The sequence below is a fragment of the Cuculus canorus genome, chromosome 1, assembly GCF_017976375.1.
Source record: "Cuculus canorus isolate bCucCan1 chromosome 1, bCucCan1.pri, whole genome shotgun sequence".
In the NCBI taxonomy this organism is placed as follows: Eukaryota; Metazoa; Chordata; class Aves; order Cuculiformes; family Cuculidae; genus Cuculus; species Cuculus canorus.
In genome coordinates this window covers 156,329,228-156,353,199 of record NC_071401.1, presented here as the reverse complement: position 1 = coordinate 156,353,199, position 23,972 = coordinate 156,329,228, and the positions used below count along the sequence as shown (strand labels likewise).

Genomic DNA, 23,972 nt, shown 5'->3' with positions numbered 1-23,972 from the left:
CTCCCGCGGGCCCCGGCCAGTCAGTGCGCCTCAGAGCCCCTACGGCCAATCAGCGCGCCATAAGGACCCCGCCCGGCGAAAGCCTCGACGGCCCAATCGAGGCCGCCCGCGCGATGACGTCATCGGCCCCGACGGTGCGCGCCGCGGCCAATGATCGCGCTCCAAAGGCCAGCCCGACGCTGACGTCACGCCGCGGGCGGAGCGTGGGAGGGCCGTCGCAGGGCGCGTGCGCGCGGGTTTCCGTTACCGCCGGCGCGCGCGCGCGTGGCAGGCGTGAGCGGAGAGGGGGGAGGGGAGGCGGCAGCAGCAGCACCGAGGCGGGTTCCCCGCTCTGCTTCCCGCCGGGAACGCGGAGACAGGAGGCAGCGTCCCGCTTTACCCCCTTCTCCGGAGGAGGTTGTGTGTGAACGGCTCCGCCCGTGAGGCGAGGGGCAGGGCCTGAGCGCCGCGCCGGGCCTCGCAGGCCGCTCGCTGCCGGCCGGGCCGCGCCGGGGCCCCCGCGCGCGCCAAGATGTCGGCGCAGGCCCAGATGCGCGCCATGCTGGACCAGCTTATGGGCACGTCCCGGGACGGTAAGCGACCCCCTCGGCCGGCGCGGGGGAGGGAACCACGGAGGCGGGAGGCGGGGTGGAGCCGCCCGAGCCGCTCCGGCCGCCGGGAGGGCCGGGCGGGAGGCGCGGGGCCTGATCCCTGCGACCCTCCCCCACCCAATGCGGGGCGGGGCCTGGCGGGGTTGGGGGAGGCCTTGGCCCCGCCGCCCTCGGCCGAGGAGCCGCGCCCGTCGTGCTCCGGGCCAAACAGCGGCGCTGGGGGCCTTGCCACCTGGTTCGACGCGGGGGGATTGGAGGAATAGACACTCCCTGTTCCCCCCCAAAAAACCCAACTGGCGCTTCGCTATGGCGGTTTTTTTTTTCTTGTGTCTTTGTAGTTTTGTCTAAAGTCCAATTAAAACCATCGTTATTGCCTCAAGCTGCGCCCGGGCAGGCTCAGATTAAACATCGGGAAAATTTCTTCAACGAAAGGGCTGTCGGGCACGGGCTGCCCAGGGAAGTGTTTTGAGTTCCTATCCCTGGAGGTGTTTAAAAGCTGGGTAGATGAGGTGCTAAGGGATGTGGTTTAGTAGAGAACGGGTACGGTCGGACTTGATGATCTTCAAGCTCTTTTCCAACCGAATAGTTCTATGATTTCAGTCAGCAGGTGGGTCTCATTCTGAGAGCACGCAGTTAACCCAAGTGGACAAGCTCTTGAAAACCAAGCCTCAATCCGCTAGCTGAAGGCTTAACGTCTAGAGGCAATAATCCCACGAGAGAGATATTAGACGTGCAGTCAGGTTTCAGATCACTCTGCGGTCATGTAGTGAACTGAAGAATTATAATTGTATAGAGCTGCTGCGAGTTTTTGTCAGCGTGCACAGTGAGCAGCGTGAAAGTTTGAAATGGCACTTGTCCATAAACCTAGGTGATTTGGGGCAACTAAAACAGCCTGTGGCTGTTGTGCCGTGCAGCATTTTATTTATAAACAAGAGAATACTGCACCCCAGGGTAGACTGCAATTAGAGATTATTTGAATGTTCTGCCTGTCGTACTTGCTCTCAGCAGATGCGTTACGCGTTTGTTGAAGCTTCATGCTGAATTAATGGTTCCCTGTTTTCCCGTGCCCGAGTAGAATGTATGAACTAGGATGTACCTTGTGTGTGCTAGTCATTGGTTGGTACTGGGGTAACGTGGTCTTTCTGACAGAATTTTTTTTGGTATAACCTAGAATTCTAAGCAAATGTAACTAGCTTTCGCATCCTCAATATGCCATGAATGCTTTCTGTTAAGTGCTCTTAGTTGTTTTAAACAGGGGTATGATAATCTCATTGAAAAAATACTGTTCTGTGGAGAGAGCCTTCCAGAGAAAGGCTGGTTAGTGAGTAGTTGTCATGTAGGATTGGATTTAGGGTGGTTTTATTTTGGCCCTGAAGATTTTCAAATACTTCCTGTTGGCGCCACACATGTAGAAGTGCTTGGCAAAGTAACATTGTGCTCGTAAAACTCCCGTCTTGCCTGTGTTGGCACGGAGATCGCAGTCTCAAAGATACCTAAAACTACACAGAATATTTAAGGGGAGGTGGGGTTGTTTCAATTTATGAATGCATTTTCTGTTGGGTGGTGGAAGAAGGGTGTGATTTGCCTGTGATGGCTGCTTAAAAATCTTGAGTCTGAGATCTAAACAATTTCAGACTAGAATTCCTTTAGCTTTGTGAGAAAGAACTTAATTTATTGATAGTTATATTTCTCCCACCCACCCTTTAATTCCTAAACAGCATGTGCTGAACTGTTTAGAGAGGAAGCATTTATGAGAAAGTGGCAGGATAGGGAAGGATAAGGAGAAACGACTGTTTGCAAAACTGGCTTCTGTTGTTGGATTAAGTGGGGAATTGAGGCTCTGGGTGTAACACCGTTCTATTTAAAAAAAAAATAAACCAGTAAAGCATTGGAAATCATCTCCTTCTGCAGAGCTAGTACTTATTAAATTCAAGGCCAGTCTCAAGGTCATTGAAATACTGTTAACCTTGAAGGTAATGGTTTTTGGGGTCATTTTTTTTTTAATGTTCCTATCACCTCTGACAAATATTCTATTTATAGAAATATGCAAATTGCAGCTTTTTATTAGAATGTGGTGAGTTTCTTGTTTTTTGGTGGATTGTAGCTCTCATTTCACCACTTATCCCCTTTGCCTTTGATTTTGCTGTTACTGGCAACACAATAGAGTTCAAAATGTTTCTAAAAAGCCATCTTTCTTGGGTGATGTTTGTGTTTTATATTGCTCAAAAGAGCAATATAAATCACAAAAGAGCTTTTAAACTTTCCAGTAGACAAAATTTTATACTTCGCATGGTTTGAGGGTTTTTTTTTGGTGGTGATGGGATTGGTGGTTTGGATTTTTTTGAGAAGCTTAAATGCGCGTGTTTAAAATTTTTACCTACGTTAGAGAAGGTGGAGATCAATCATTTTATCTCTTCAGTGAGCATAGAACAAACTTGGAGGTAATTTCAAAGCCAATGTTGTCCGAATATGTAGTCTGTATTACTGTTTTGAAGTTTATTGATCCTTCATAGAGAACAAGAACGTGGTCTGAAAATGTTTTGAAAATTCCACAGTTAGATGCTCAAACATGGTTTTAGGAGATGTGTATAGGCTGCAGTTTGTGGAAATTTGTGTACGCTCATTATACTTGGTGCCCCTGGGGCCAGGATGGGGAAGCTCAGAGGAGGTAGTTATGAAATATTGTTATGGATTTGCTGTTGAGCTCTAAGAACACTTAGAAAGCACAGTTCTGTATTGGTCAAATGGATTCAGAAAATACCTGCTGAGCTATGATGTTGCTGTAGGAATGAAAAATAAGCTGTGCTTCTAAGGAAGCTTCGATTTCAAGCAGAGTTGCCTGATGTGTGGCTGTTTAGAACTACTTCTGTGACTCTGGCTCGCCTCTTGCTGTAATCCTTTCCCAAGGGGCCCTGTGCTTGTGGGCAGGGAGAACCGAGAGCTTTGTGACTTGCGCTGGCACCCTGCTTCCTCCCTTGTCTGAATTTGGCAGTGGGGTAGGTGCGCTTGTAGTCACGCAGTGTCGCTCACCGTGTGATGAATGGTTGTGGGGTACCTGCCAGGATATGAGGTTCAGGCAGCCACTTGCCAGCTGCCCAGTGCCCTGCTGTTCTGCTCTTGCCTTTGCTCATGTGACCTGAGGAGAAGTGAAACAGAGGGGGCTTGGCAGGTGCTCTTTGGGTGTTTCCAGTGAGTTGCAGTTCTTGGAATTCATCTGGGATAACTGAAAAGCTGATTAACTTTGTTAATATCAGTACGATGAAGTCATTCTGTAAATGCTAGATATCGTTCTGTTACACACCTGGAAAAGCACATTATTTAAAAGCAAGCGGGTTGTTTTTAAAGTATTTTAAATACACCTGTGTTCTCTTGCATGCTTCTCCGACAAGAAGTGGAAAACTGTATTGGATGTGGACTATGCCAAAACTGAAAAGAAAAAAAAGTGGCTTAGATTTTGATGTTAGTGAAAAGCTGAACTAATTTAATGTAGTCATGACTGTAGGTTGAAAAAAATCTTCTCTGAAGTTTGTCATTCCAAGTACTGGTAACCCAACATATTTAAATAGAGAGGGTTAAATGTAAACTACTGAATATATAGTGTGCGCTTCCCAAATATTGAGAAATAAGGAATGCTTGAAGACCAAGTGCTGATCTTATGTACTTATTTACATACGAATGTTCTCTTCATATTGGTTTTTACTGGTAGCAGTTGAACTAAAGGGCCTTATTACATATGTTGATAGTTAGATTGTTATTTCAAGTTGAATTCATTATCAATGACTAGAGCTACAGGAACTTGGCACTCAGAAGGATTAGGAATAAGCTGATAGAAAGTGTGATTTTAATTTTAATTTTTAAGTACTATTTTTCAATTGTAAAATTGATTTAAACAGTTTTTAGTAGTACACTTAGGTAAACCCTGTTTTTGCCATCCCTGTTCTTTAGGAAATAGGAACGATCCTTACGATCATAACTTTTAAATGAATAGAGTGAAGTGTTAACAGTTGATATTAGTAGCCCAGGAATGGGTTTTTTTTTTCAGAGCATAGTTGGAATGAACAGATTGCCACATTTTCTTTAAAAGGCCGGATTGTAAAGATCCTGTTTTATCTTAAATCAGCTTATCTTGCTCAATCAGTTCACTTTCTGCCAGGTCAGTTACCTGCTCTGCCTGGCTGCATGAGGGCTGGAGTCAGTGTGCGGTGTCTGTTGGAAGCAGAGAGTGGAGCAGGATCATCCCTGCTGACAGTAGGGCAGACCCAGAGCAGATCAAAATGGCCCTGGAACCTCACATCTTGAAACAGCCAAGACTTGACTGTCGCCAAAAAAAAAAAAAAAAAGTGGTTTGATTTATTTTTTTTTATAGTTGCCACTATATCAAGATTAGATTATCATCTAGAAATATGAAAAACTAGCAAGTTTAATTAGTGTCTTTGTAAGAGGCAGGTAAATCTGTGTGTGCTTCTGAGACTTATATGTGGTCATGGAAATGTTCTCGCAAGCATCCTAAAAAATATTGTGCTATGTGACTACCAGAAAAACTTTTGGAGCCTTTAGATATGCAGAACCTGTGTGTGTGAAGTGACAGTCCTCTTTTGCCTCACCTGCTGGCTTTTTGTGCTAAACTGTGGTGTTTGGAGTCTTTAGCAAGTTTCTTTAGCTGTTACTAGAGAGCATTTCTCTTGTTCTAGATCATCTTCTGGCACTGGAACTTAGAAATATGCTTTTTGCATCTGTTCTCATCATAATCAGTTTTTCTATTTTACACTACCCACTTCAGTTATTCTTGATAGTGGTTACTGAAGCGTGGCTTTTCTGTTCCCTCTGTTTGGGAGGAGTTGAAGTAACACTCCTGTATTTATCTTAGCCATCCTGTGTTTGGTCACACCCTTTATATGGTAACAGATGCATTCTAGAACTTGTAAGCCGTTTTTTTATTTCTTTGTTTGCACATGGAATTATTACAGAGTTCTCCATGTACTTAAAGGTGGATGGTGGGTTGAGGTTGGAATCATCAGGGTACATAGATTCTGTTTTCCACTTTACTTTTCCCTTATAGACGCAAAGCGATATGGGCTTTTGAAGTCAGTTTGGATACGACTTTGCCCATTATTGGAGGGCTGCTAGCCGTTTGGTAGCATCAGGCTGAGATTCAGATTAGGGAGCCAAGAACCTCTTCTGAGCACTCTTCTCAAATACGGATCAGCAGCAAAGTAACAGCAGAAGGAAAGTATCTTATCTACATGGATTTCTCCAAAACCTACTGAAAATGTTGAGTTGATATCAGCTCAGAAATCTGAAAGTAATAGCACCACAAACTTCATTAAAAGAATCTTTGTTTTCCAGTCAGAAGCAATCAGAAGGTTTTAAGAGCAGTGATCATGTTTAGTGACTTGTGTGTATTTGCTGCTTTGTTATAAAGTCCTGGTACTTTAGCCCTTAAAAATGAGGGAAATGGCAAAGGACTGGAGTGATTTTTCTGCTCTGAATTTGGGACACCATATGGAGTGGCATTTAAGAAGAAGCAAATGGGCATATTCATACCTCATATAAAATCATTCCTATATTTGTTCCACTTGTAATGCAGTAGCAAAAAAATAGTTTAATTCTCCTCTGCATTCACAAGTATTGATTTAGTCGTAGTGTTAACCAGCAGCAATTCTGTCTAGAAATTTATTATTCTAATGGTGTTATGGTAAAGATGCACCATCCAGTGTTAGTGACAAGATTTATCAGAATTAGCTGCCTGCTCAGAGTGTAGCAGCAACAGGATCTTCTGTGACGACATAAACCTCAATTCAAGAATGATGTTGAATACTAGTTAAACAGGGTTTGCTTTGCTGATGAAATTTGATACGCAGTCTTTAGCCTGATATTCCACCCAGTTAGTAGCTCTTAGCATGTAAAGCTTTCAGAGTCCCCTGCCAGCATGTTGGGACTCATGCTTCAAAAACTTGAGTGGAAAGCTGACTGGTTTTGGTTGAGGTAGCCTAGTTCAGGAAGTCAACAGTGTGAAAATGCACATTGTTGTTCTTGCATGGATTGCACTGTTAGTTTGTGATTGGAGGTTACAGTTCAATAACAAATGGTGATTCTCATTGGTGCACTGGGATTGTTGTTAGTGCATTAGGATACATCAAAACAGTAGAGATGTTGTTAGAAGCATGTTATAATGTGAAGCATTGTTGATGCAGAAGTGGTCATTCTGCTAGTTTGTGATATACTGAGCAGGAGTAACACTGGAGGCTTGTTAATAGGTCAGACTTGGAAGTTCAGAGTGTATTTGATGGGATGGTTCAAGGGCACGTTGTGTTCTTAACCTCAGGGTGTTCCTTAATCAGCCGTCTGCTCTGGTCTGCAATATTGATGTCACTTTTATAGTCAGCATGTTTAATAAAAGCTAAACAACTTCCTTTAGAATGTTTACATTGCTGCCATCTCTTTAATATTTGTGTTCCTAGTGTGCAGTTTCCTTATGTTTATAAGGAATACGAGATGTGCAAGTGTAGAAATTTCCTGGATGTATAGCATTTTTTTTTAATAGTTTCAGTTTCAAAGTTCTCCATTCACCTGAAAGGTAATCTATTATAGAAATGTGGTTTGGGGCAGTTACTTTAGGTAAAACTGAAGGTCCTGCTTCATGGGGAAAATGTAATGGAGAAAATCTAATTGGAAATGCAAGGATGGCTTATGGAACGGTGATAGATGTTGACTCCTGTAATGTCCTGGCAAATTACTGTGATTTCTTTAATGAGCACGAGTCCTAAAGATGAAGTAGCTGAATACTTTGCTATTCTTCAGAGGCAGGGCTAAATAAGTTGGTATTCTGAGCTAATCGAATCGTTTACCTATTAAAATAGAACTTGTAATAAGGTCTGAAATACCAGCAATAACAACCTCTTTATAAACATTTAAGGATACATCTAAAATTAGATAACTGCACCTACTTGTATTATTTTCTTCTTACAGAATAGAGAAACCTTTCAGAATACTGAAACTTTTTTTTTTAAATTTAAATACTCATAAACACTGCTTAGCATTCATGTGATTGTTTGGCCATATAAAGTGTGTACAGGTTGACCAAGAGAAGTAGCAACTAACGTACCACTGAAGTCCTTGGCTTAGGAACACATCTGTTCATGCTGTTTTGATTCTCAGAAGGCAAAAGTGCCTTATGTAGGCTGAATGTCAAGTGTAGAGTGGAACCGTAGATTTTATTCTCCCTCCCAGTAAACCCTGTAGACCCTGGGTCATCACCTATTCCAGATGATTCATCTGTAGGTCAGCAGCAGAGTGCGTCTTCTGTCTTTGCCAACAGGTCTGCACTGTTTAGGTGTACTGGAACTCACAAAAATCATGAAGAAATAAAAGCATTTTCTTATTGGGCTGTTGGACTCTGGAATGAGCTGCCAGAGGGACAGGAAACTGTCATTGTTAGGGCATAGTATATGTGTTAGGAGATACTGTATGACACCTTTTCTTTTAGATAAACCTTTCCTTCTGAAGCAACATTGATTACAAATAAATGCAAATATATGAAACTGCTTTTCACAGGAAGGAAAAGGTACATATCAATGTTCTGTGTATGAGAGCCTTTCTGAAAGTACCTTAAATACTAGATCAACGGCACAGTGCAGAAAGAATAAGCGCTTAAAATGTGTGTGTTCTTGAGGCTGTTGCTGATCAGTTTCTGCTACCATTTTTTTTTTTTCCTATGTTGTCTTACCTCAGTTTGGTAATTGTGATTATCATGGTAGCCACTTAGATGAAAAAGACTGTACTGCTGCTGTCACGGCATTTCTGAGTTGCAGCAGAGGTATGAAAAAAGCTGTGTCTAGATGTTGGGGTAACGTTTGTGAAAATACTACTTGCCAACATTACTGAAGGAGCCATGAGTCTTTCAGCAATTTCCTGTCCTGATAACAACTCGACTCCTGATAGGTTGGTGCTATTAGGCCATTAGCTGTCTTTTTTAAAATACATTTCGTGATTTTGTTCATGTGTCTTTATATAGAAGAATCTTTGCCGTCAACATGTATTTCTAGATGCTGTGTTAAAATTGCTGGCAGAGTCTATTATTCTATACAAACTGAACAATCTGGCCCCTTGTTTTATTTATAAAGGTTCAATGTATCTTTGCCTGCCTACATCAATCTGCAAGGGAGTGTCACAAAGGCCCCGCATTCGCCGAGCCGTGAGTTATCAATAACTTTTCAGATGTGTTAATGAATGTGGAACAAAATCAATTGTGTTTTAAAAAAATATGGATCCACCTCCTAAAAAGCGAAACAAAAGGAAAGCAAAACTCAAAGCTCTTTACTGCAGTAGCAGGCATGATTACAAAGGGATTGCTCTAGAGTTTTAGTAGTGTAAGTATAACTAAGCAGTAAGGTTGCCCTCTAGAAAACCTATTGTTGAACTGCTTTGAAGCTGTCTTTAGGCTGTGGGTTACAGGTTTTAACTGTTGTATCCCGCAGGCAAATTAAGCATATAGTGTTTTTGGAAACTTGTTTGCTTAATAATATGAAACTTCCATCTGAAAATGTTATATATCAGCATCCTCTGCATACAACTGATATTTAAAAATCTGATTACATAATAGTAAGAAAGGCTTGACTAATAATAGACATGTTTTTTATTCCCCCCCTTTCTAGTTACCTCGGTAATGAATTTGGCTTCTTGAATTAATAGATTAAAAATTATTGTTGTTTCAAGTCATCAAGCCATTAAAAAAAATTAATAACTGTAAAATGTATCTGCATTCTTTAAATATTTGAAATGGAGGAGGCTGCTGTCTGGACTCCTTTTATGTCTTTTTTTTTTTTTCTTTTTTTTTTTTTTCCCCTCAGCAGCCTGCCTTGCTTCAATAATTCACCAGTAGGTTTTCAATTATAAGAAATTTTAACAAGTTGTTACGTGTTAAAAAATTAATAAATAGACACATCCTGAGAGAGATGAAGGTGTTTTATCATGCCTGTGTCGTAAGAACAAGAGCTGTAGCAACGGTCTCTCTTCCAAATGTCAAACAGTGACAATTATGTTATGACTCAAAGGAAAACATTTCAGCCCTCATCCCCAAAATACCAGCTGGTTACGTTGTTTTGAAGACTTCAGGTCTTGCTTCAAGATGGGGTTATTTAAACTTGCAATTGGACCTCAGTGTGTGGTCAGGTTGATGCTTCTGCTGATGCAGGAACTACAACCTGCTGTGATGAAGATCCATAATTAAGATTTCCAGCCCAACAAACAGCATGTAGAAAAGAAAAGAAAAAAAAATCTTATGATAGAGAGATAGGCAGACATCTGTAGAATAATTTTACATATAGGCTATGTCCATATGTTTGACTGACTTTTTTTCCAGGTTGGTAAGCATTTAAAATCATTATTCAACTCTTTATGCTGCTCCCATCTGAAGTAAGAGGGTGTGTTGCATCCAAGATCAAAATCATAAAATGAGTGTCAGGTGGGATTTGGTGAAGACTCGATGTGTATCATTTCATGTTTATGAGGCTGCTTTTATATGCTGATTGTTGCATATAAATACATCACTATTTCATGCAAAATCTGAAGAGACCATTATATACCTCATTTAACAAATGCTGTTGTAGCAAAGTGTTTTTAAGCTAATGCTGTCTTTCTGGTTTCAAGCACTTCTCATCCTGCATTTTTGAAGGGGAAGTGTGAGGGGATTTTAAATTAGCATTATAGAGCATTAAAACACATATTTGTGGTTTTGGTGTTATTTGACAAAGAAGCACACAGTGTCTTAAGTTCAAGTTTGCGTAGGCCTTCACTATGTGTCAGGGCAGTGTTAATGCTTTGCATGTAACCTGCAGAACATGTCTGACTTCCCCAGATTTCTAACCTGGAATGTGTTGGCTTCTATATTGTAGGTGACACGACCCGTCAGCGCATCAAATTCAGTGATGACAGAGTGTGCAAGAGCCACCTTCTCAACTGCTGCCCTCATGATGTGCTCTCTGGAACTGTACGTAGCTAAATAATGTGTTTTATTTAGATAAGAATGGAGAAATTGAATTATGTTTGTTCTTAGTAATAGCTCTGAATTTCACGTTTTTCAGCAAATATCTGTCTAGTGATCTGTGGTAGCTACAACTAATTAATGGTTTTTGTAACATAATCCATCTATTCTGTTGTCCAGTGTTTTCGTTGTGATGAGCAAAATAGCTCATAGTTGGGGGAAAATATGAGACCTAAGTGTCCTATAAAAATGTACAAAGTCATTTCATTAGAGTCCACGAGAAGATGCTATTAAAAGATTAATTTCACAGCTTTTCATTGTGGTCTAATTTCTATAAGCAAGCATTTCTAGAATGGCTGTCTTTAGCAAGTAAGAAATGTTTATCTTTAGAACAGTCATTAAGTATCGTGCAGTAACACCTCATGTGGTGCAGACCAAGTGTGTAGGCTTGATCCATTTACCCAGTGTGTTGGTCCTCACTGAAGGTTCTCATCTGTCTCACACTGGATTCTGCTGCTTGGAAAGTACTAAACTAAACTGCTCATTCGGTGAATATCAGTCTGTCTTCATCGGACTACAAATTGTGTTCCAGAATATAATTCTGTGTCCTGAAAAGCAGTGACAAGCTTAATCCTTTTAGTGAGAGTAGTAGAAAGAGACAGGCTTTATTTGACCCACAGGAGGTTCTGCTGTTTACGAGTCATTGGTCTGAAGAAGTGGACCTTCTGTCTTAAAAGCACAGTTTTTAAAAGGGCAAGAAGCATGCAGTGTGACTAAACAGTCTATCATTGATTTGGAAGATGATTGTGGAGTTCTCTCCAGAGTTTGGATAGGAAAATTTTCATTCATCTTCACATTCAAGATCTGTAGGTAACAAAAATTGCATGACTTTTCTCTTTTTAATTTTTTTTTAAATTCAAATCCAGAATCTATGCTTCTGAAAGAATAATTCTCTGGGCACATGTTATGGGGTTAGATCTCTTAACTGAATAGATTATCAGTAAAATACTGAAAGTGAATTGCTCTTTTTTCTTTTTTTTGTAAACAAGGTAAATCTATGCAGTCCTTGCAAATTGCGTATCACTGCAAAATGCAAACTTCTGTGCTATTCCAATCCGCACACTCTTTCAAAAGCACTAGAGGAGGATGTTCACAGATAACACAAGACAAATGAAATGACTCATATGAGTAGGCTCTGTTATTTTAGTGTGTTCTTTTCCTTAACAGCCAAATACCCAAGACTCTGCAAGGAATTGATTTCCCTTGACAATAAAATCATGTTCCTCAGGCTGCAGTATGTATTGGTAAAAGTAGTGCCTGTATACTTTGCTTCGAAGATTGGACAGTTACTGTTTGTTGGGTAGATTTCTACGTAGATTCTCTTGTTAGATGAAGTGTGTGCTCATTTTTAAGAATACTGTATGAAGTCTTGTTAGTTCTAGAATCCTCCAAAACACTTGCACTAGCTGTTTTCCTCAAGTTTCTTTGATCATATATATCTTTTGGTTAACATTAGAAGCATTTCAGGAAGAAAACATCCATACAAATTAGCAAAGCTTTGAGTTTTACTAGGAAAAGTCCATTGTCAAAATGAGCAACAGTGCACAGCTTCCTACTCTTTTGAACTTTATTTTGCACTTCTCTGTGTCTTGCTTCCTTAGAGATGTTTAAAGGAACCCTGCAGATTTGACTTAAAAAGTGCAAAGCCGTAATAATTAGCTATATTTTGAAATTTAATTGTTTCTTCTGGCTGCTGTTGCCAACAGAATAGTTCATTCTTTATCAGTTACCCCCTTAAGCTCATGTGTTTGTGGATAGACTTAGCGAGTAATCTGTTAATGATCTTCATTGGTTACCTGCTTAAATCAGGAGATTTTGGGTTCCTTCCTATTTTATTTCATTTTACGTAGGGACATGTTTTTGGGCTACTGGATATCTGGTTTGTCAACTCGAAAATTCTAAGTTGTGCAGTCATTGGTGCCTTGATGCCTGGAGGAGATGATTTGGCATCACTTCAGCAAGAGGCGGGAAGTATGGGTTTGGATTATTTTGTGGTCCGCTTCTAAGGGCAATGGGAATAATGGGCTACATGGAAGACATGGGTAAAGTAGTGAGTCCCAGCAGCAAAAATGTAAACAAAGTTGAAATTACAGCATAGTTTATCGAATTGTAATTCCAAATATATTGTGCTCTGCAATTATCTTTTTATTTGAAATGGGGTTTGAAGTTTGTGTGAGGCATATGGTAAACTAATTGATAAGATCACAGAAGTGGCTTAGTTGTAGAGCTGCCTGTTCAGAACCTGCTCGTTGACAATGCCTCTCACGAATGCTCTTTTAACTGACATTGCTTTTACTCTTTTGGTGCTCTGCTTTTTCATCATAATAACTTGGGCACCTGTTCGCATGCATAAGTCAGCGATTGAAGAGTTTACTCATTTATTTAAAGTTGAGAATTTTATCATGAAGGATTAGTAAGACTTTATAAACCGTGGCTACTGAGACAGTGAATAATTTACCTCTGAAAGTTAGCAAATTTAAATACTTCTTTTTTTGTATTAAAGGGTTAACACTCTTACTTTAGGGCTTCTTTTATTCTTAATAGTTGCTGATGATCAGGCTTGTGGTTTTGTGGGGTTTTTTCTCCAAACCATGGTACTTGAGTTATTTTTCATCAGCATTACAAAACTGTCTGTTTATGTTTATCTATATTATGAGATTAGGACTGAAGCTACATGTGTAGGAGTCATCTGACTGCCCTGTAATGGTACAAGCCTATTAAGCAACGTTCTCTGGATGTAAAGTCAGTACTGTCTCTGGCACAGGATTTTTAGAAGATGGATAAGAATGTGTTTTCTCTGTCTTTGTATGTTTCTGAAAGCATAGCTGAGTGCTAATGAGAATGAGGAGGTGAGAAGATTTAAAGCAAGTACCTTTAATAAGGTTAAAAGTAGTAATATTAATATTTATAATAACCCGCTAGCTGTCTTCAAAGAGTGTGAGCAGTTCAACACTTCTGCAGAAATCCAGCATTTTTATCATCTTGATTGTGCTTCTTGGTTGAAAAAATGTCAGAAATGCTGTATGTGGTCTTGCAAACCATGGCTGAGATAATTGTTTTTACTCAGTGGGTTCACTTGGTCTGTATTTGTATTTTTGTGTATTTGTTGAGGGGTGTTGCTCCTTGCATTTTATTTATACAGACATCAAACTATTCTTTGTGACCTCAGCCCTACCGTAAAGCGTATCTTTAGGTGCTCATGAATTTATTGCACTTGGCTCTTTAGGACTCTTGCTGACTAAAACCATGTTGATTGAGACGTTGGTTTAGCAATATACTTTAAAATGTGATTAACCTTAAGCTTATTAGGGCTGGAATTCAGCTCCAGATTAAGACATCTAAATATAGGTTTCATCTGAGGAGCTAGGTGTTGGAGCTTGCACTGAATTCAGAAGAGATCTAAGCAGCGGAGGTTCACCTGCCTCTTGAGTGTCCCTCTCAAGAAGGGCTGAATCCATTTAGGCTTACTGACTGGACTATCTAGATCTCTTTTTACTGTGGAGGATAGGTTTGGATAGTTCACACATCTGCAGATAGGCATTAGTAAAATATTTTAATCTGGAGTTGATTACTTTGCCAGTAGCCCCATTGGCTCAGTGGAACTATTTCCGTGCTTAAAACTTAGGTGTGCCAGTGTGATGATTTCTTGTAGTGTTACAAAAAGCAGGCATTCTGCTGGAGGATATAAACTTTTAAGTTCAGGGCTGATTTGATCATGTGAACTGCTTCAGCTTTGCAAATCAAATTAAATTAGGCTTGCATAAGCCACCTCAATTCATAGCCTTCAGCCTAGTGGTGATGAATTAGAAAGTACTCTGTTATCCCAGCAAGTGATCGTGTCAGTCTCTTGAAACGTGTTCTTAATTTCTTCAACCAGTGCCAGGAAAGTGAATTGATTGTACCATATTCCATTTTAATGGGTTTAATTTATCCAGGTTCGAGGGGAGTGGGGTGGGTGTTGTTGTTAGTCCCTGCGTGGTTATGTAACTTCAGTGTTAATGGGTTATATAGTCAAGCTCTAAGACCAAATATTGTGTAAACACTGAGGTATCTCATTAAAAAATAAGAAAGGCTGCTGCTGGGTTTGTCTTTCAGTGGAGATTTATCTGAAGGACATGAATTCTTCAGAACTGAGACTATTGATTAAAGGGAGAAATGTCTATAGAGAAGTATTATACTTCTGATGATACCTGGAATTTTCAGTGGTTGCTAAGGACTTTAATAACTTAATTTCTGCCTCTTTTTAGCTCAGCATTTCTCTCCTGCTAGTGAAGTCCTATGAAAGTGAACCCTATTAATGGAGTCAGAGGACTTAAATCACGCATTATTACAATCACCCTAAAAGCTCCCCTTCTGAACATGTGTTGCCTACAAGAAAGGATGGGCTTGGTCACAAGTCTAGAAATCTGTTCAGAAATAAAATTGTTAGTACAGATGAAAAGTGAGTTCCATAACAAGGAAGATCTCAGCAAAGGGCTTATCTGCAACTTCTTTTTATCAGTAGCAAGGGTGTCCTCATTCAGACCCCAGTAGTTGCCCTGACAGTTTGGTAAAGCCAGAGATCTGATTCCTTCAATATGAATTTTTCAGTCATATCAGATCTTCCTAAACAAACACACAAACAACAAAACCTTGTCTTGTTGAATGTGAACTGCTTTGCTATGGGTTTCTTCACAGCTAGAAAGAATTCTCTACATAAACACAAGCATTAGTAGTGTGCGCCACTATGTCACGCTTGGCTCAACGTCAGCCCTCTTGTGTTTTATGTAGTTTGACTTTTTCTGTGCTCTTTTTGCATTACATATAGAGTAAGTTCAATAATCTAATCTCTGATGTCAAAGGAATGCATAGTAGTTGTAAATCTGCCAAAATGGATTTTTGCTGTACGTAGCCCCAGATCTGAAAAGAAAGCCGCCTTAATTTTGTGTCCAAGGAATAGCATCACATCAGAGTTCAGTGTCTGGTTCAGTTATTAGTGTCAGCTATTCCGAGTGCGCATTTATTTTACAGATAAACTCTTCAGATTCTTTATTGCCCAAGTCCTTGGCAAGGAGGAGACAAGGAGTCCTTGTTAGTAGAAGGCACTTGTTTCTTAAGCAGAATTCAGCAATAGCAAAAGGACTCCTGGGATCCTGTCTTACATGTGTCTTTGACTTGTAATAAAGATTCTCCAAATGTGTAGGGCTTTTTCAAGTTTTAATCTTCAGTAGCAGTGTAGTAACTAGAAAAAGGCCCAAAGCGTGGCTTCACATGTTCAGTGAACTTTAGTTATGTCTCGCTTGGGGGCTGGTACGTTCTCAACCTTCTTCATTTGCTTTAGTCATCAGAACTCCTTTAAATCACTTTAAGTAGTGCAAGTCTGTGTGAAAGTGTATTGACAGCTTTTTAAAGAACTGGTTTTTTTTTTAAAAGAACTTTTTAAGCTGTTATTAATAGCTCAATGTCTGAACATGATTCTCCCTAGTAGCCATTTTCTGTTTCAAATGTGGTTGGTCTTCAAATGGCTGACAACCAAGGCTTGCTCTTTGTGTCTGAGGGAGGGCATGTCTTGGCACCAAATCACAAGATGGACATGTGGAAAATGAAAATAAAGTGTCTTACTGTATCTTCTGTCCATTTTCATCTGCTGTCTATCTACTTTGCAGGTAGCCACATGAGCCAAATTATAATGCGAGCTGCTCCATGCTTATTAAGGTCCTCAGCAATCCTGATCTAGCAGAGACTTGACAGTAATGAATCATCCCCAAGACAAATGTTTTTTGCCTGATACTGCATAACTTATACCAGCAGATGTGCTTTTTAGCCTGATTTTGCATGTAGCGTGCAAACTGGTTTGAGTTTTAAATGTTTGTTTTAATGTTTCTTTACATTGGGTTTTGCCAATAGAACTTTTAAGATGCATTTAATAGTAATATTTCTGTGACGGTGCTTTCAAAGGGTTAGCCAAGGTTAGTACAAGCTGTGTTAAGGAGCAATTCCAACAAAGGCAGAATTTCTTTAGCAGTGAAACTAACAAAGAGCAATCCTTTTCTGTTGTACCTGCCTGTTCTTGCTCCCTTTCTGTTATGCCACTTCTTTATAAGGTTGCACTCTCTTGGATCAAAGAGGGGAATGTGAGCCAAAATTTCCTGTCTTCTGAACGAGACATCTAACAAAAAGAAATCATCCGTAACACCCCCATCAACCCCCAAATTGCTGCTATATCACTTCAGTTATTCAAGAGTCTCTGAAACAGCATCTTGATACTGTAAGAGATCCTCGCTGCTTAAGTCCATTTTTATGTTGCCCCCTACATATTGTCAGTACATCTGTTTGTGTGGCTGCCTGACAAGTTAAACAAAGCTGTACTGCTGAAAATTTGGTTTGCTAAGATATGTTTTACCCAGTCAGTACTCAGATTATCTTCAACAGCACAGGCAGATGTGCCAGTGTGGGGTGGCAAAGCAGTGATAAAGGGAGGACGGAAAACTTTGCAGGAGTATTGCTGGCTCAGAGTAGTTATCATCCTTTCAGGCTATAGATTTACAATTCCCAGTAAGAAGAAAAGAAATTAGAAAATGTACTGCCCAGAGGAGGGCAAATCCAACCCTGATAGAGGAAAAAGAAGCATAAAATACATGTATGGTGAACAATGTGTCGTGGTAGTGTCATGCGAGTTGTGGTTTTTGAGTGTGATGGAAACTTATTTCATGATTTATTCAAAATGTATTTAGATTGCGTATTAAAATAGTGTTTCTCCGATGCTGTCATGGACATATTTCAGGCTTTTTGACATTATGTTCAGATCTATTAGTGTGTCACTAGTCCTATCTGTGTGTTTAGAACTGGAGAGCTTCAATTAAAACAGGATTGGCCTTGAGGTTTACAGTTTAATGTTAACTATCTGATCAGTACGGGTGATGAATCGGCATGAAGACAAGCTTTTTATAATTTTAGGAGGCCTTTTAAGTGTCCAGTTTTAAAATATTCATTCCTTCATGTTGCTTTCCTAGTACTGAAGTACTTTCCTGAAAGAATGCTGCAGTTTGAATGATACAGCAATTAATACCTTGGAAATAGACCTCTGTAATGTATTGCTCAGCTTCAAGGGCTTTGGGGGTTTGCATCAGTTAACAAAATTGCTGAAGTCCTGTGTAGTTGCAAAAGGAAAAGCTAGTCTTTAGCATTGCAATCAGATGTTTCAAAAGACATTTATGGTGGCTGAAGGGTATTTAAGTAACTACAGTTTATAAAAACCTTTCAAGTTCAAAATTCTGTATTTTAATAATTTTTTTCTGTCTCTAACGTTTAAAATAACAACTCCTGTAAAAATTACTTTAATGTATTTGTTGGAACATATAAGTGATGATTTGAGAAGTTGAAAGCAGTTGATGTTTGGTTTCTCTTACTAAACTTGTGAGGCTTGACTTGCTACCTAAATGCAAATATTTTGTTTATTTTTTAAAGAAAAAAGGCACTTATCTGGCTCAGTTACCAAGTGACTTGCAGCCGTTGAAGCCAACATTCTTCTTTTATTTACAATGCTTGCAATGGAAGTTATTAATTATTGTAGTTTTGGTTCTAAAACTGTTATTAAACTGCAACAGTAACAACTTTTTTCCATCAGAGTTCAACTGTTATTATGTGCTTTGAATGTTAGGAATGGATTAATTTTTCTTAAATGAGCAGTGCCAAGAGTAGACTTAACTGAAATTGTGTTGGTTTTAAGTGTTGCAAATAATAATCGCTTTCAATGATTATACATCGGACTCTGCTTTTGCAGAGAGGGTGTCTTGATTTTATTCAATTCTGTTTGCATTACAAATTGTTTTTGAGGATTGGTTTGCTTTGGTTTGGGGTGGGTTTTTTTTGTTGTTTTGGGGTTGGTTTTTGTCACGTGCACATTGCTCTGTCTTGATCGCTAAACAAACTTGGAGGGAACAGAACTAATTAGAATTCCTAATGCTATGTGGTACGCAAATTTCAGTTTAAAATCAGTAGTGTTACCTAATAAGATTCTGGGCACTCTTCTTGGTGGCGTTGCATGCAAGATTAGTGACAATCTACTTACTTCAAGTGCATGTTTCCTTCCTGCCCATTCTAGAACAGTTTCAGATAATGAGTAAAATATCTATAGCTTTTCTTTCCTGAATATTGAATGTAGTCCAACACTCAGCTCATCTTCAATTGTCTGCAGAATGTTTTGCTGGGATTTGATTTTTGTTTATCTTGAAATGCTTCAAGAAGGGTTTTCAAGCAGCACTTACAGTGACGCTGTAGTTGTAGCTATTTCAGGTGATGAATATAACTGGAACACATTGTAGTTCAGATGAAGCATTTGACAATTTAATTGCCAGTTATTTGCATGGAACTTGATTCTTCTAAGCTGTCTTCATTCACTACAGGATGTCCCATTTCAGTCACTTTTTCTGAACTTTCAGTAAAACAACATTATTGCAGGATGTGAATGGGACTCTGTAATGCCAACAGCCATCATAAGATAAGCTGTTCATTATGTCTACTTTTATTATTTCCCGATTCATGCATGTTTGTTAAAGATCTGATATGGTCTTATAGCTGCATTGAACTGTCCTTTAATTCCCACAGAGGAGATGAGTTGCTTCAGAATATTTGACTGCTGTAGAAATCATGCTAACTTTGTTCCTTGTAACACTTCTGAAAAGTTATATTGCTTTCCCTCTGTCTCTTTCCAGAGAATGGACCTTGGAGAATGCCTGAAGGTGCATGACCTGGCATTAAGGGCAGACTATGAAATAGCATCCAAAGATCAAGATTTCTTCTTTGAGCTTGATGTATGTATTTTGTCTTAACGGTGGAGGGCATAATTTGTGTATCTAGGTGGATAAATTGCACAACAAAAGTTAAAGCTTTGGTGCAGGCAAAAGGAAAACTTTTGGAAAGTAATTTATAGAAAGAGGCGGAGAAACCCTTGCACAGTCAGATGGTGGAGCCTTGCCTCTTCATGATTATGAGCGAGTATTTAATTTGTGTAGGTAGGCATCTCTAGGTGTAGTGCTAACAGCCTTCTACAGAACAATTCGTCATAAACCTGGATGCTCTTTTAGTGTTATCGAATAGCAAGCAAGCAAATGTTAACACTGTGTATGTTCTGAAGAGAGTCTTAAATTCTGTGCTTATTGAAGAAAGTAATTTTGTATTGGAGATGATAAACCATGTGCTGTGTCTCTGCACGCCATGGTTTGAGTAATACAGTTTTGAGCTCCCAATTAAGGAGCTAGCCTTCACTAGAACAGAAAGGTTTGGTTGTTTTTTTTTTTATTGTTTAGAGGGATGGTGTTAATATGTTTAATAGCTTAAAACCCTAATGAAAAAAAAAATGGTATTGCACGTGTTGGCTGGTTGAGGTGAACCTGAATATCCTTTGAACAATTTTAACACCTTAGAAATGCTGAGTACTTCTTAGAGAAGACTTAAGACAGCATCACTTCCAAACTTCCACAAATACTCATAACTATGACAATGTGTAGCCTAAGACTTCTTCAAATGTTGTTATTAATGTATGTAATTAGCCACCATAAACTGCTAGATGATTGTTTTACAAAGGTTTCAATAATAAAAACTTGTAACTGTTAAGTCTTAATAAACCTGGGAATTGTTAAGGCTAATGAAATATTCATGCCCTTGACAGCATTGATCAGAGTTCTTACTGATGTTTTAGGCAATGGACCACCTGCAGTCATTTATTGCGGACTGTGACAGGAGAACAGAAGTGGCAAAGAAAAGACTAGCAGAAACCCAAGAAGAGATCAGTGCTGAAGTTGCAGCTAAAGTAAGCATGTGAAATAGTTACTGAAATCTCTTTGAAGGCCTGTTTTTCTAAGGAGCCAACTTAAGGCTTTGGCAAGTTATCCAGTCTGAGAATTCATCCCAACAAGGGGAAAAAATAAGAACTTTTCTCTACCCTTCCCAAAACTGACTTTAAAGCATGGAGAGGAGAATGCAAGGAAGAGACCTCTGATATTTTGAGGTCAGGAAACTAGACTCTGTGGTGTTACTCCATTCAATATCAATAATTCCTACACTTTTTGATAAAAAGCTCCATCCATATAGTAAACAAAATTTGATGTGCTTTTAGCTAGATTGTCTAACTTACCATTTTTCTGTACATATATGCACATGCTAGGAGGAATGGTTGCACGTATATTAATTTTGCAGGACTGTGATATAGACAGCAGTGTGAATTACTTGAAGTTTCTGAACAAAGTCCTGCTCTGGAGTTGGTACTTAGACTAGATAACTCAGTCTTCCTCTGTGTGTTTTCCCATGAGGCAACTTCTGTTTCATTTCTACCAGGAGAAGTTATCTCTGCATGTTTCTTTTAATTCTATTCTGTTTTGCATATAACAACTCAGTAGCAGTTCATATTGTTTTCCATAATTAAAAGCCTTTCTTGTGTTAAGTCTTTCCTTGTCTTTCAAGGCTGAAAGAGTTCATGAATTGAATGAAGAAATTGGAAAACTGCTGGCCAAAGTTGAACAGCTTGGAGCTGATGGGAATGTGGAAGAATCTCAAAAAGTAATGGATGAAGTAGAGAAGGCTCGGGTAAAGAAGAGAGAAGCAGAAGTAAGTTGATTGTGTAAGGCTAGGGAGGTGGAGAGGGCAGGGTCTGATATTAAATTGGTTGGCATCTGTGTAATGCAAGATGTCTTATCCGCTCTCACTTCCTTAAGTAATTGCTTCATCTGAAACTAAAGAATTCACTTTGCAGCATCCTGTACAGTTAAAGTTTTTACCTTTAAATACACTACCATGCCATTACAGTTACAATCACTTCCAGAGATGGTGCATTTATCTTAGTTTAGCTGTATTGGTCAGTTGTAGCTGTGGGCGCTACAGTTGTCTGTGTTTGTTGGACTGACTCATCTACATGGATCTCAAAGCTCTTGCTGTGGCAACCCTGTTGTGCCTCATGGTATGCTGATGTGGCTTGTACTGGAAAGCTGCAGTGAAGTGAACCATTGTCTTCATTGAAAGATAATTAGTGGCTTATGTATCGGGCAACTCAAAACGGTCCTAGTTGTAATGTTCAGGTGTCAGAACTCACCAAGAGCTTTTCCATATCTCATTTCACCGATATACTTGCATTTACAAAACCAAACATCTGCAGTTGTTTTAATGGTACCAGAGGGGATTGCTGGCAGTCTTAACTTGTCTGTCATCTGAGTGTAGATAAACTTTGCTCTTATTAGTGTCTAAACTGCAGGTAGGTTTATTAGTAAACTACTGTTGTTTTAGACTGAGTAAACTTCAGTACTAAAGCTGGTGTAGTATTTTAATAATATCTTAAAGTAGTGATTGTAGTGCTAGCATGTATGCATTGTTGCATATGAAAAATTTGTTCATCCTTATAAGCAGTATGGTCTGAAGTAAGGGTAATGATGACTCTGCTTTGTTTAATTTGCAAAAACAGTTGCTCATGTCCTGCTTTTAAATAAGTGTGATTTTCAAAATGAGGAACCTGCCTTGTCTCTTAAAGAGACGGTTGATGTATGAATAGTGTGAATTAACTAAAGGGTGTGCTGATGTACATGGAATTCTGTTGTCAGTTTGTAGTCCATTTTTGGTAGAGTGTTTTCCTGTGCCTTGAGAATTAACAGTTAGAATATTGTTTGTTTGTTTGTTTTTCTAGGAAGTGTACAGGAATTCTATGCCTGCCTCCAGCTTTCAACAGCAGAAGCTCCGGGTTTGTGAAGTATGCTCAGCTTATCTTGGTCTTCATGACAATGACCGACGACTTGCTGACCACTTTGGAGGGAAACTACATTTAGGATTTATTGAAATAAGAGAGAAGCTTGAGGAACTCAGGGTAAATTATTGTTATTTTTTTTGTCTGTGTATATGCGTGTGTTCCTACTTGAACTATTTGCCAGGCAACTTTAACAGAATATTTCTTTCTGAGTGTGTGAATTTTTTTCATATTACCTTAAAATTTGGGATTGCATTAGTCTACAAAGCACTGAACATTCTAATTTAGTATCAGTTATCTGGATAACTTGATAAGATGACCTCTTTTATACTGAGGTAATTAAAACATGTTCGGAGTAGCGCATCTTGGGAACAAAGAGTGTGATTCCACCTGTGAAACGGAGAACTGTATTTTTAATAACAGTGAAGTTGAAGCATATTTAGCAGTCATAGGAGATAGTCAAATTGACTTTACTTTTAGCCAGTTGGTTGGCTGAAAATCAAACTCTTGAAAATACAAGAACATGTAGGTCTGAGTGAGTGATATTTTATTTATTTAAGTGGGATAAAATGTTAATAGGGCTGGTGTTGAAATCCTCAGTTTTGGTACCAGTACCTAAGGAGGATGGTAACACGTGGCAAAGTTTTTTAAAAAGATCTGTAGAAATGCTTGGACAGTCTGCAGTACTGTGAAAGACTAAAGCCAATTTGTTTATTTTATCCAGATAGAGAATAGGAAGGAACTTTCATTCTGTAGGTACTAACAACTAAAGATTATTTCTTTTTTAAAGTAATTTTTCAGTGCTTTTCCATTTAACTGGCAGTAGATGAAATAAATAAGTTCCATCAACTCAAGCCTGTAGCTATCCAAAGTCAGAATACAAAAAGATGTCTATCTTGAGGTCCAGCTACCTATTAAATTAATAGCTACATGGAGGTTGCATGCTGAGATAGCTTGAAGATTTGAAATCCAGTTGGAATATTACCCTAAACAACACTGTCTTGACCAGAAATCATGTGCTGGAGGACTTACTGGAATTATATTCTAGATTCTTGGTATTTAAGAGGATGGATTTGGATACTGATGCCATTTATGATCTTAATACACAAATTATGGAGCTCAAGACTCAGTTAGCATTTAACTGTGGAAATCACTAAGACTGTAGCTAAATTAGTTGATCCCTAAAAGTAGAAAACACTGCTACTGAATTTGAGTAAATTGGCTTGGTTTATATTTTGTAATATTCCAGCTGTCTTGCATGGCTACTGTGACTTACCCTTCAGAAAGCCCAAATCTTTCTGTTGCCTGTATTGGCAATTTAGGCTTCTAAATATAGCTGCTGTAACTTTAACCTCAGAGGGCTAGGACAGATCATGTGTGCTTCCTCTTGTCCTTCCATGAAATTATGCAGAGTCACATGAGCAAGAAACTTTGCTCATTATTAAATTACTGATATTGTACAAGGAAATATAGATATAATTTGACATAAAGGGTTGAAATAATAACCAGTTATTTACACCATTCAGAAAAAAAATGCATGGATAGTTTATTTCCCATTCCCAAAGCATCAATAAAATAATCTTTTGAAGTACTTCGCTAACAAAAGAAGAAAACAATAACTATCCCCTCCTTC

The 23,972-nt window shown here is 39.1% G+C and overlaps 1 protein-coding gene across 5 annotated transcripts in view; it reads left to right on the top strand.

Moving 5' to 3' along the window:
- The first annotated feature begins 222 nt into the window (after positions 1-222).
- Positions 223-23,972, top strand: part of LUC7L2 (LUC7 like 2, pre-mRNA splicing factor) — a 42,174-nt gene continuing 18,424 nt past the window's right edge. Inside the window, exons 1-7 of one of the 5 annotated variants that reach the window (XM_054058806.1) lie at positions 430-572; positions 8,714-8,784; positions 10,484-10,578; positions 19,326-19,424; positions 20,312-20,422; positions 21,073-21,216; positions 22,283-22,459. In XM_054058806.1, coding sequence (XP_053914781.1) covers positions 19,329-19,424; positions 20,312-20,422; positions 21,073-21,216; positions 22,283-22,459 — 528 coding nt within the window. In that variant the 5' untranslated portion in view covers positions 430-572; positions 8,714-8,784; positions 10,484-10,578; positions 19,326-19,328. Of the gene's footprint in view, positions 573-5,165; positions 8,532-8,713; positions 8,785-10,483; positions 10,579-19,325; positions 19,425-20,311; positions 20,423-21,072; positions 21,217-22,282; positions 22,460-23,972 lie in introns of those variants that run through there. The other 4 variants (XR_008448533.1, XM_054058789.1, XM_054058814.1 and 1 more) reach the window with 4 other exon arrangements.